Below are 12,696 nucleotides of genomic sequence, written 5' to 3'. Positions count from 1 at the left end.
TATGAATTGTTGAGGTAAGAAATATGAGAGTACCAGGAGAACGTTCAGTCAGAGTAATTAAGTCTTTATTAAAATAAACTCTTCTTTACAATTAAGCTGAACATCATGGGTTTGAAATCACTTAAAGCACAGTTATAATTTAAACATCCCAAACGATACAGCACATAAAAGCACAGCGACAGCAATACTAGCAGAGGTTTGAAATCAGCCATTCGATTGACAACATCAAGACAAATGACATTCTCGCAATGCATTCTGAATGTAATAAATCGTATGGAGCATACTGTATTTCTAGTTTCACATTTGTTAAATGATTACATACAAAGCCACTTTGCTAAAGCAATGTCAGAACTTGGCAGCGGTCTTCCAGCTATTACTTAACGAATACGTGTCAATCAAATTGCAAGGCAGCTCTTCAAAATCAGCAGGCCATCAGAAAGCCCTACATACCGCACTTCATCTTAAAGATTCCTCATCTTGGGTGTCACTTTAAGGACAGCGATTTAAAATAACTAAAAACGATTCCATTGCAGAGAATAAAACGGAGAATAAAAGAAGAACAAGTCCTAGCCTCATTGTGTGTCATGCGTTGATGATACCTAAACTCTCCCCGTGACTCACAACCATCCATGACAAGCAACAAAACCATCCTGGTGAACTGGTCAAGAACTGCCTCTTTTTTTTTGGTTCCATCGGAAGACAACAAAGAAAAGGTTAAGAAATCTATGCCATTTCAAAAAGGCATCTACATGCTGCAATTTAAAATCAGTGCAAAACAGGCTCATCGAGAAAATTATGCAATCCCTTTGTCATTCTAAGAGCCAATGTGTAAAACTATTAATACTCTCTTTGCTCTCGTTCCATGGTAAGGCGGGGGTGGGTGAATATGACACGACTCATTCAAACAAACGTATCCAATCACAATTGATTACAGGAATTGAGATTGCAGGCCTTTTTCAAACAAGGTATTTAAATCGGACGGAGATTTTGTTTGAAATCAACTAATTTAGGTTTCTTTAATTTTAAGATGTAGCCCAAAGTTATAGACGAAGACCGCCGGCTTGAAATGGTTTCACAGCAATTAACCCATTTGGTTTAAGCTCTGTTCCACTGCAAATGACTCAAATGTATTGTGCAAATATACATTAAATACATTTTCTCTGCAGACGTAAAATGCGAACAACAGTGAGGTTACATCCAGCTGATGGTGAAGTTCTGACTGAGGTTCAGACCGAGTTCGGATACCGTCAACACCTGCTGGGAAGAAAGCAAAACAAAAGAAAGCCAATCACTTCCCAGGTTCAGTAGAAACAAGGAAGTCTTTTCAACCTGAAAAGTTTTATTACGTAATTCAAAAGAAAGTTTTGTTCAAGCAAAGTGGAATGATAACATTCAATAGATACACGCCCTTAAGGAGCAATTAGGGTTTGGCATCTTGCTCAGAGATGCGGACAGGTAGGCTGTGTGGACACTAGTGTGGAATCCAAACCCCTTTAAGCTGGGCAGCGCTACACATCCCAGCCACAGACACGATGCAGGGGGGCCCTCCCCCCCGTTACTAACTCGGCCTCACCTGATTAGCTCTGTAGGTGAAAGCTGCGTCCTGGGAGTTGACCAGCACCCTGTCGGGCTCTGCCTTCACCCCGTAGAAGGAGGCAGACTCCACCGTTATGTAGGTGGCCTCCAGGTGGCTGCGGAGCACCTGGGATGTCATCACGTTCTGGAAGAACCAAACGAAAAAGAGTCACACCCTGATATCAAGCCTTATCGTCAACGTATTGCTCCGACCTTTGGACGCCGAAGCACAGTGAGTAAGATTGGAGCTCAGCAATGTTTCATATTCACATGAATCATTTACTACTTTTACCCATTTGTAATTTACAACTCAACTTTTTATCATTTAACTGACACTTTATCCACTTTCACTTTCCATTTCTGAGAGATAGAGGTCATTAAGGAGCAGGTAGAGGTTAGAAAATTGGGGTCAAGGAGGACTACATGTAGACTGCAAGGCCGGCATTATGTTTTAATCTTTGGGCTCGAAGTCGAACCCCGCTGTACTGAGAATGAGTACGAAACACGGAGGGCGAAGAGCAGCACAGCGAACCTGGGTGACATCGAAGACGATGTAAGCGTACTGGTTGGTCTCGTAGGTGTCGATGCTCTCCCCGTCGTCCCAGAAGAGATCGCCACTGGCGGAGCCGTCCTCAGACAGAGCCGACACCAAGTGGAGAGGCTGACCACTGCTCACCCATAGGGTGATGTTGGGCCTCTGCGCACACGCACACACACACACACACACACACACACACACACACACACACACACACACACACATCAATTCCTGATAAGGTGACAAACATGCAGTTTCATTTCCGCCTTCGCAAGTCATGATGCCGTGCATGTTTCTGAACCGATTGCGGTCATTAAAATTTCTCTGCAATACTACAGCACCACACTCGCTTGGTGAACAACTCGAACAACACAGCCCCCAGGCAGCCTGATTACCTGCGTTGGTATGATGACGCCCTCCCTCAGGTGCAGGTTGATCTTGTCCAGGGGAGCTTGGAGTCGTAGCTCCTCCCCCTTACTGGGCACAGAGTCGCCCTGGGAGAAGAGAGGTGGTCGACGGAGCAGGAGGGTTTGAGAGCTCATTGTAAGTAGGTGTGCACGAGTAAGGACATCATAAAGAAGGGGATTCCCTTCATGACACCGTTAACGGCGCCGTTGTTCTCTGAGTGACGGTGGGAATGAGGGAGGCTCACCGTGTAGTAGTCGTACCACAGGCCCGCCGGGAAGTAGCCCACCACGTAGTCCACACCAGGATCCACTACCGGTGTCACCAGCAAACCCTTCCCCCACAGGAACTGCCTGTCGATACCGTACGTTTTCACGTCCCCGGGAAACCTGAGAGCAAAAGTGTGGGAAACATTTAACTTAAAATTGACACATTATTTCCATCCGATGTGAGTGTGATTAGCCGTTACAAGCCGTTTAAAAAGTGTGCCTCTTCTGACATCGGAAGTGGGCGTGTCAACCTAGGTTCATGACTGATAGATGAGCAACGTTTGCTACAGTCCACTGGGTAGGCTGGTAGACTGATCTATCCAGCACACATCTAGGTGGACACGCCCACTCGCGATGGGAAACTTTGAACATATTCAAAACGGCTTGTAACGGCTCATCACACTCACACCTGGTGCTATAATATGTCACCTTTAAAAAGAAAGATTGATGATAATAATATTTGTAAGCGGCACTCACTCAAACATGAGTGGCCGTGCGACAGTGTGTCCCTGTACGTGTGCATGGTGGAAGAGTGTGTAGAGGATCGGGAAGAGAGAGTATCTCAGCAGCAGAGCCTGCTTCATGGCCGTCCTGGCAAGGGGACTAAAGGCTGTCGGGTCCTGGGGCTGTAGGGACACACACACACACACACACACACACACACACACACACACACACACACACACACACACACACACACACACACACACACACACACACACACACACACACACACACACACACACACACACACACACACACACACACAAAGTTGCTCGTGTTGCTCAACCCTCGTCCCCCATCTAAAACGAGAGCATGTTGGGAAAGATTTGCCGTCACACTGCCCGTATGGTGTGGATTTCCAGCTCTGCCTTTCGCCCACTTGCCTTCATGTCTATGCCGTTGTGGTTGCGTGTAAAGGGGTAAAAGGCCCCGAGCTGCGTCCAGCGGATGCACATCTCCTCCTGCGGCTCCTCCCCGAAGCCGCAGATGTCGGCTCCCACCAGGGGGATTCCCAGAAGGTTAAAGGTCATGATACCTGGAGGAAGAAAAAGAAGAAAGCAGGTCGAGAGAACAGTGAGAAATAACTAAGTCTAGTTATTATTATTATTATTATTATACATTGTGACATCACATCACAACGAGTGTCTCCATTTTGGGAGCATTGGATGAGTCCTCTCAATATGGCGGAGTATCGAAAACAAAACATCCCATGATGCATTGTGATGGTCAAGCCCTGAAGAAGATGAAAGAGAATTCGTGGGATACATTTAAATGACGAAAACATAAGAGGGATCCGGACCTGCTATCGAGGCATACAAGTCTTTCCACTGGCTCCGGTTGTCTCCCAGCCAGTGACCGGAGTACATTCCCTGGCTGGGGAACGAGGAGCGCGAGATCACAAAGGGCCTCTTGCCCGCAATACGCTGCAGAGCACTGGGGAGCATAAAGGAAGGAAATGGAGGAAAATAAGTGTGGGTGAGATAACACAATGGATGGTTTGTTCACCCACACACACACACAAACATGTGCACACGGAACTCGCAACAAATATGAATTCATTTTGGTGTGTGTTTGTCTGAGTTTGGACCTTGCAGAGGCCTTGGCCTCCATGAGTCCGTAGAGGCTGTGCACGTTGTAGTGCACGGAGATCTTCTGTTGTGCCGTCGCGCACAGAGTTTTAGATCTCAGCAAGCCCCCTAGGATACCTACGACAGATACATTAGATTAGATTAGATTAACTTTGATGTCCGCTTACACAGAAATTTGTCTTGCATTACACATCTCTTCAATCCTCATAGAAAGACATTAAGACAGCACATAAAAACATATACACAAACATTAGTCATAGAGTCCAAGAGTCCATACACACAGATACGTCCGGGGTATCACAGTCCAATAAATGAAAGGCCATAGATGTCTCTGGGGTGTGTGAAATGATATTGGGAGTGTGTAGTGTGTTTGCATGCGAGATGTATGTGGAGTCTACTTTACTCTTCTTTGTTGGTTGAGCAATGATACGGAATCAGGGAGAAAAGAGATTAACACCCCACGGTTGTGTTTTATCAGGTATAGGGCATATAAACTTGCATGGCAGCATGCCTGCATTTGCTTCTACTCACCTGGTGTGTACGGAGGATCTTCAAGACTGCTGGAAGGACAGCCATTGGTCGAGCCATCCAGGAAGTTAGACGGCTCGTTCATGTCCTAGCAGAGGATTTGATGACCAAGCCGAGAACAGTTTAGAAACTGTACAGTATAAAACCCCCCTGCATGATGTCAGCCAACTCTAATCCCCCGTGCCCAGTACTCACGATCCACAGGCCGTCGAACGGGACCTTCTCGTGGAACCTCTTGAGGTTGTCGTACCACCACTCGTGGGTCACGTCAGAAGAGAAATCGGGATATGCCGTCAAACCGGGCCAAACCTGACCAGGCAACAGAGCAAAGCAACTCATGACAAACGTGTAGTGCCTTAAGGAAGGTATAAGACCTGCAGTTGGCCCCTAGGAGCTGCAACATGGCCACCGTCCTAGACTACTACGAGAGGACGAGACAGGTAATTAAACAACGTCCCGGTAAATTGTAATAATTGCCCTCCCTACCAAACGCAAGGGCAAGGAGATAGACAAGCATCGGCTGGATGTGGAGGTGAGAGATATCTCAAAGAGGAGAGTGTCCCACCTTGCCAATGAGTGTGTTCCCATCGGAGTCATTGATAAAAACTCCTCTTTTCAACCCTTCATCATACGGCGAGTAGGAGCCTGCAGGCTCGGTACTGCTAATGCCCGGGTCCTGTTAGAAAAAACCCACATAAGTTATGATTGCGAAATAGGATGAAAAAGTAGAGTGGCAAAGTGGCAGAGATGGGGTCATTGTACCAGAATCATGACATAGCGCTGGCCGTGAAAGTGCAGATCTTTGACAAGTTCCGGCAGCGTGGAAAACCTTGAAGGGTCATAGGTGAAGTCCATGAATCGCTGCATGTAGTCAATGTCATTCCACTGGACATCCTGCCAGCCCAAACACAAACAGGATAGGAATGACTCACGGAATGACTGATTCGACTTGTTTTACGGGGGATAAGGAGATCGAGACACACAAACTAAAAGAACACACCAATGCTGGTCTCGTGCCCGTTCATACCTGGGGTATGCCATAGTTTCTCATGCTCTTGACCACATCCCAGGTGGCGTTGCTGGAGTCGTAACCCCAGCGACAGAGATGGTAGCCTAAAGCCCAGTAGACGGGCATCGCTGGGCTGCCTGAGAAAGGAGATTAGTGCGGGACAAGGAAGAGGTGAGGATAAGGGAAGAGGAACACATCCGCAAGAAATGTGTTTTAAAGAATTTATTTATGTGGAGGTTATGCTATGAATCCCCACTTTACTGAATTAAACTATCCACATAAAACAAAAGATATGGAATATAAGAAATGTACATTTATTTCAAGAGTTTTTCCTGCAGACCTGATGTGTGGTTTATTAGCTTTCCAAAGTCCATCCCCGATAAAATGTACTTAAAAAAATATTCAACATGCAACAGGTTCGTCTGAATGTTACACGCACGCGTCAGGCCACAGCAATGTGACCAACAAGTTTTCAATTCATACCTATGAAATGTACCATGACATCAATGTACATTAGAAGGTGATTGATCAACCAACCATACAACACAATCTCTGCATAATGGTTTGCTTCACAAAAAGTCTGCCTTTCTTTTTTTTCAAACAGTGACTGGTGAACACAAATACTATGTTGTGTATAACTGTCACAAACTTTTCAAAAACAGGGGAATTACAAACTTTCAGTGTATATTAGAGTCAAAGCTACTTTAGATTAGCTGTAACCTGCAACTGACATGTGATGCACACAGCCCCGCCCGTCAATTCACCAATCAATGGACGCGACATCTGGGTGGACGTTGCGTGGCGCCTTTGATGTAATCGACATGTACGGGAGAGGGCTCCGCAATAACGTCCCCAACTCCAATGAGGCTGCAGTCCCCTGGTTGCATTGTCTATGTGCTGCAGCCGTAAACAAACCTACCTATGACCTCCAGGTACTGTGAGACTACTGAACTAGGATCAGGTCCTAGGAACACGTAGAAATCCAGGATTCCCCCGATGGTGCGCCACGTGAGAGCGGGCGCAGGCTGGAGGGCCACGTCTGATGAAGCATCGGCAAGAAAAGGATTAGATCTTTTTTATAGCGAGTGGGTGATTTCATGTTGCATAAACACAGTCGTAACTGCAAGTTAACAGAAGCTGTACAAGCTTGATTACTTTGAGACACTGTTCATTCGAATTAATTCAATAGCTAACTGAAACAGAGAGGCAAATGGGAACTGACTCAAGTTCACGAGGTAGAGCTGTAACCGGAAGGTTGCTAGTTCAATCCCTGGCTCCTCCTAGTAGAGTGTTGAGTTGTCCCTGAGCAAGAGACCTTATATGATTGACTCTGCCGTCGGTTGTAAGTTGCTTTGGATCAAATCTAAGTCTATGGTATCTGGACCGCATTTTGGAATGTCCTTTTCTAACCAGTGGCCACTCAAAGCGCTTTACAATATTTCCTTGTCAAGAGCAGTAGGGCTAGGTGTCTTGCTCAGGGACACCACGACACTCACACTAGGAGGAGCCGGGGATTGAACTTCCTCCTGCTCTACCCCCTGATGCTTGACCCCATGCAACCCGCTTTAGAGTCTACAGAATAACTGATGTGAACAAAACAGCAAGTCAATTTTAAACTTTTAAACTTCTGCTTTTATCAGGTGATTCATCTTTTTTTTTTTACTTTTGTCCCAGTGTGCACGAGTCATTTGACATGACTCAAAGGGTTCAAAACAACCAAGAGAGTGTAAAGAGAACACAGAGGCTTTATAAAAAACATAATCACCCATGGCGTTGCTGTTCAGAAGGAAGAAACCATGAGCATCTCCGCCCTCCTCCATGGCCAGGTAGAAGGGATGCGCTCCGTACAGATTGGTCATTTCCTTTATGGGAGTCAAGAAGACAGGACAATATGTATCAGTGCCAAAGCCACCATGTGGTGGAAAATGGGAAAGACTGAGGGAAGATTCTGAATAATATTCCCCTATCGTCTTGTCTGTCACCGTTCTAAACAAATAAGACACAAGGTTATCTATCTGATAATTATTTTATTAAGTTAAGTTATTCAAATGATCCGTCCATACCCTGACTGAGATGTTTTCATGCATAGATCTCAATAATCAGAATCAGCTTTATTGGCCAGGTTTGCGTAAACAAACAAGGAATTTGACTTCGGCAACCATTTGCTCTCCAAGTACAACATTCACTAAAAATATTAAAAATACTGTTAAGTAAACAGCATTACAAATTTACAAAACAATACAAAACAATTCAAGAGATGGTAGAAATGGTGCAGTCAGTCAGTTAGTGATTAAGATTTAAATTAAAAAAGAAAAAAATATATATATATATATACGACGGTATATATACACGGTCAGATTTAAGATTACAATATAAATATAAATACAGTGCAAGGCAGATCAGTGCAGAGGTAGTGTTAACAATATTTGAATTGTAAGTTTGAGAGATATACATGAGGTACATCACAATTGTTAATGGACCACTCGACCAGCTGGTCCACCTCCTGTCTGTAGGCAGACTCATCACCATCCTGTATCAAACCAATGACGGTGGCGTCATCTGCAAACTTGATGAGTTTTACGGACGGGTTCTTTGAGGTGCAGTCATTGGTGTAGAGGGAGAAGAGGACACACCCCTGTGGCGCGCCATTGCTGATGGACCGGGTTTTGGATGTGGTGCTCCCCAGTCTGACATGCTGCTGCCTGTCAATCAGGACGCTGATGATCCACTGACAGGTGGTGACAGGAACTGCAAAGTCTACAAACAGGATCCTGGCATACGTCCTTGGGTAGTCGAGGTGGTGCAGGATGTATTATAGTCCCATATCGACAGCATCATCCGCCGACCTGTTTGCCCTGTAGGCAAACTGCAGGGGGTCCAGCAGGGGTCCTGTTATGTCCTTCAGGTGGCTCAACACCAGTCTTTCGAAGGCTTTCATGACCACAGTCGTCAGGGCGACCGGCCTGTAGTCATTTAGTCCTGTGATGGAGGGTTTTTTGGGGACTGGGATGACGGTGGAGCGTTTGAGGCAGGAGGGCACTACACACAGCTCCAGAGAGCGGGAAGATTGGCGCCGACTGTTCAGCACAGACTCGCAGGCAGGAGGGGGACACACCATCAGGTCCTGGAGCCTTCTTGATTTTACGGCTTCTGAAAGAGCCGGCACACATCCTTCTCGTGGATAGTTAGCGCAGGTGGGGGGGATGGGGTTGGGTGTTGAGGGAAAACCTTTTGCGCGTGAGGGGTGAGATGGTGGGTGCTTTTCAAAACCTGCAGTAAAAGTCGTTCAGGTCGTCAGCCAATCTGAGATTTTCTGCAGGGTGGAGGGGTGCCCTCTTGTAGTTTGTGATCTGCTGCAGGCCTTTCCAAACGGATGCAGGGTCGTTGGCTGAGAGGCTATTTTTTTAATTTCTCACTGTAGCTTATTTTGGCTACCTTGATCTCCTTGGTCAGATTGGTCCTGATTCCCTTGTCCATTTCTTTACAGTCTTTGCCACAGGTTTAGATGTTTTTAGTTTTTGTCTGCAGGTTGGAATGAGATGAAGCAGACAGTGGTCGGAGAGACCTAGAGCTGCCCGGGAAACGGCACGGTAGGCATCCTTTAAAACAATGTAGCAATAGTGTATTTTTGTCTCTGGTGGGAATCTTGATATGCTGTCTGTATTTAGGGAGTTCCTGGTTGAGTTTGGCGCCGTTAAAATCCCCAACAATGATGGCGAGAGAGTCCGGGTGTTTTTTCTCTGCGTCTGTTATCTGGTCGGCCAGCTGTTGCAGCGCGTCTGCTACGCAGGCCGATGGTGGTATGTAAACACCGACCATAACAAACGAGGAGAACTCCCGCGGAGAATAAAAGGGCTTGCAGTTTAAGAAGAGGGTCTTTAAGTGAGGGCTGCACGTCTTTTTCAGCACTGTAACATCTGTACACCAACCTTCGTTTAAGTAGAAGCAGATTCCAGTTTCCAATAAAATGAATATGAAGCGAAAGGTAGAATCATCCTTCTCGGATTGCTCTAATATCAGTAAGGCAGCTACACGTAATTATAATGAAAATGCACACCTTGATATCCCCAAATGATTATCTACATCTCGGAAAAGCAATTCAATTGTAGATTGCAGATTGTTTGTCGTTTTATTTGGCATTACATGACATGCATGCGTGCGTGCAGGCTTGGTCATTACCACGGGAGGCACGTCTCTGGCCCACATGGTGAGGGTGGTCCACTGGATGTTATGAAGGAAGGTGGAGCGGTGCTCCCCTAGGCCGTAGATAAATCTGCTGGGAAGGGAGCTGGAGAACTGGAGGAACTGATCCGCGTAGAAGAGCGGAGCCACGGTGGTGTTAAGACTGAAAAAAAAAAAAAGGGAAACTTGGGACTTATTATCAAAATATATATTATAAATAAAGATTATAATACACTATCCACACTTTCTCCGGATACTCCAGCGACGGACACACTCACAGTACTGTTCCTGTAGAGAGCCTCTTCACAATGAGACCAAACGGCTCTTTGGACAGCTCCACAGAGTAGGTTGGACTATCTGCCTTCGTAGTGGCATTTGGGACAGTAATGGGCACCTCAAATCTCGAGTTAGAGGGGTCAGTAATCTAGATATGAAAGAAGCACATGTGAAACAATAATGTCCGTTACTGAAAAAACAGGAGCCACATATTAAGAGATATTAACTACATCACTCCTATTGATCATTTCATGACCCTTTGTCCCAAGTGACACATGCATTGTTACTTTACAGAGATACATGTCAATGGGGAGCAGGCTGTGGCATTGGGACTTTAATTGGGATGCCTATAGGTGGGCTGGGGGCATTGAAGTTTGAACCCAGAACCTTTCAGCTGGGACGCTGAAAGGCTCCACTGGCCTATCCCATCCTGTACCCCCCAAGGAGGAATAAAGATAGAATAAATCTTGTTAGTTTATAGTTTGCAGCTCCACACACCCGAACCCGCAACCTTGTGTTTGTTTCATGTCGTATCTCCAGGTGAAGAGTCATGATGTCTCCTGGGTAGTAGGTCTTGGTGTCCCTCACCAACCTGCCTTCTTCTCCGAGAGCTGTGTCGTTTACCGAAACCAATGAGTATGAACCAAACCCCTCGGGGTAGAAACACCAAGGGATGCCGTGTCTGCCTGACGGGGATGAAGAGGAAGAAGAGGTGGAGGAAGATGACACCGGAATGAAGCAGCAGCCCCTGGCCTCACACATCTCTCTGGTCACGACCGCACGACTCTCAGGATAACAGTCAAACCTCCAGGATTCAGCGATTACTGCACATGCCTGAGGATTCGGGACAGTCACTGAAAGAATCTGCTCCTTTGATCCTTGTGCGTCTGTCCTATTGGTAGAGCTGGGTGTTGGAGGCTTGTGTGGTTGATCGCTGGGGACATTGTGTAGCCAGAACATTGTGGCCAGGAGCCAGCCAGCACAGAGCACGAGCAGCAAAGAGCCCAGCACAAGGAGGCCGGTCGTAGCCGAGCATGCCGGCCTCGGTGGGATCAGGGGACGCTCACACTCTTCAGGGTCCTTTACCTTTAGACACGATCAAAACAACACACAAACATGCCAAGTAATTAGTTACAATAAATCCTCGGCTAGTCTAATTGTCAATTTGGCAAACGAGAAGCAAACGAGAAGTAGCTTAGGATTGTAATTGATCAGACCAATAGTTAAATGATATTGTTGTTAACTCACCGATTCGTTTTCCTGAGTGAGAGCAGATTCCCCCAACAAAGCTGCATTAGAAAACCGCACATTTTCAGGGTCCAAGCGCTTGTATGAGACCATTGTAAAAGCCTCAACTGATTTGCTTCAGTCTTGTTGTAGATCCATTTGGCGTTCCATAAAAAAGAGGAATAGAAAGTATGAACACAGTTAGAGTTTTACACAAAGACCCGAGAACGGAGATTCTCTATATTTGTAAGTGGTGGGCGGTATTGGCTAACATGCATCAGCTGAGATGTAGCTTCGAACGAATTGCCAAGAATACCTCTCTCTGGTCAAAAGTGTACTTTTAGAATGTTATTACCTGCCAGATTGGAATTGGAGTCTACTGGCCAAGCAATGTCTGTATTATTTAAAAAAATATTTACCTGCCGAGTTGTCAAATATATCTGCCTTTAGCTGGTGGCTGGTACATTTTGGACCCTGATCGATTAAAATCAACTGTCTTGAGGTTAGCGTCAATGACAGTAGCAATGGCTGTGTTGTTAGCTAACGCTATCAACACGGTTGTTTAGAATACGTACCAATCATTGTCATGGCTGATTTTTTAAATATTCAACATGCAGATCAACATACTATCAGATTTACCGTATTTTAACCTAGAAACTTGAGTTTAATAGCTGGCGCTGTCGGTTTCACACGCCATCGTGTGTTTACTTTTCCGGCGCGTTCAAGAACACTCGTATTTTTGCATTTCACTGCTATGTCGACCAACATGGTGAATTTCCTCATTCAACCAAACTAAATCCTAAAATAACGTCATTTTGGTGTTTGACCTGAAATAGTGGGTCACATAATCGTATACATTTAACCTGGCCCAAATCTTAAATTAAATGAACAAAGTTTTTCAAACGTAATGTAAATATGAACTCAAATGGCCCCCTATAGGTTAAAAACCTGCCATTGCATCTTTTTTCGTTAATGCGAGTTGTGTGTTATACCAGTGACCTTGGGTTGCCTCCAGGTAACATCAACCACACTGTCTGGCTATGATATATATATATATATATATATATATATATATATATATATATATATATATAT

General features: G+C 45.5%; 1 protein-coding gene across 5 annotated transcripts; it reads right to left on the bottom strand.

Annotated features, from left to right (window-relative positions):
• Positions 1-48: 48 nt before the first annotated feature.
• On the bottom strand, positions 49-12,408 carry gaa2 (alpha glucosidase 2). Of its 5 annotated transcripts, none has more exons than XM_060046340.1 (21): positions 12,177-12,408; positions 11,623-11,744; positions 10,873-11,460; positions 10,377-10,522; positions 10,096-10,261; positions 7,682-7,778; positions 6,836-6,955; positions 5,935-6,053; positions 5,670-5,801; positions 5,473-5,583; positions 5,103-5,216; positions 4,911-4,995; positions 4,379-4,496; positions 4,091-4,224; positions 3,675-3,826; positions 3,265-3,413; positions 2,766-2,907; positions 2,509-2,607; positions 2,108-2,272; positions 1,574-1,720; positions 49-1,257 (listed from the first exon to the last, which is right to left on the bottom strand). In XM_060046340.1, exons 2-21 carry the CDS (start codon positions 11,713-11,715, stop codon positions 1,192-1,194), a joined length of 2,943 nt encoding a protein of 980 aa, XP_059902323.1. In that variant the 5' UTR covers positions 11,716-11,744; positions 12,177-12,408; the 3' UTR covers positions 49-1,191. The 5 variants fall into 5 exon arrangements, with proteins under 5 accessions (XP_059902323.1, XP_059902322.1, XP_059902326.1 ...); XM_060046339.1 differs by having other exon boundaries at positions 12,241-12,407; XM_060046343.1 differs by having other exon boundaries at positions 49-1,254; positions 12,241-12,407.
• Between the last annotated feature and the right edge of the window lie 288 nt (positions 12,409-12,696).

Source organism: Gadus macrocephalus, chromosome 3, assembly GCF_031168955.1.
Source record: "Gadus macrocephalus chromosome 3, ASM3116895v1".
In the NCBI taxonomy this organism is placed as follows: Eukaryota; Metazoa; Chordata; class Actinopteri; order Gadiformes; family Gadidae; genus Gadus; species Gadus macrocephalus.
The sequence above is the reverse complement of the archived record's forward strand: the minus strand, read 5'-3'. Positions and strand labels throughout refer to the sequence as shown.

Excerpts from the sequence above, each read along its gene's own strand:
- gaa2 (XM_060046340.1), bottom strand. The coding sequence starts at position 11,715 with ATGGTCTCATACAAGCGCTTGGACCCTGAAAATGTGCGGTTTTCTAAT. Across the intron at positions 10,523-10,872 it reads ACACAAGGTTGCGGGTTCGG|ATTACTGACCCCTCTAACTC; the intron begins GTGTGTGGAGCT and ends TTTCATATCTAG. Across the intron at positions 7,779-10,095 it reads CCAGAGACGTGCCTCCCGTG|GAAATGACCAATCTGTACGG; the intron begins GTAATGACCAAG and ends ACTCCCATAAAG.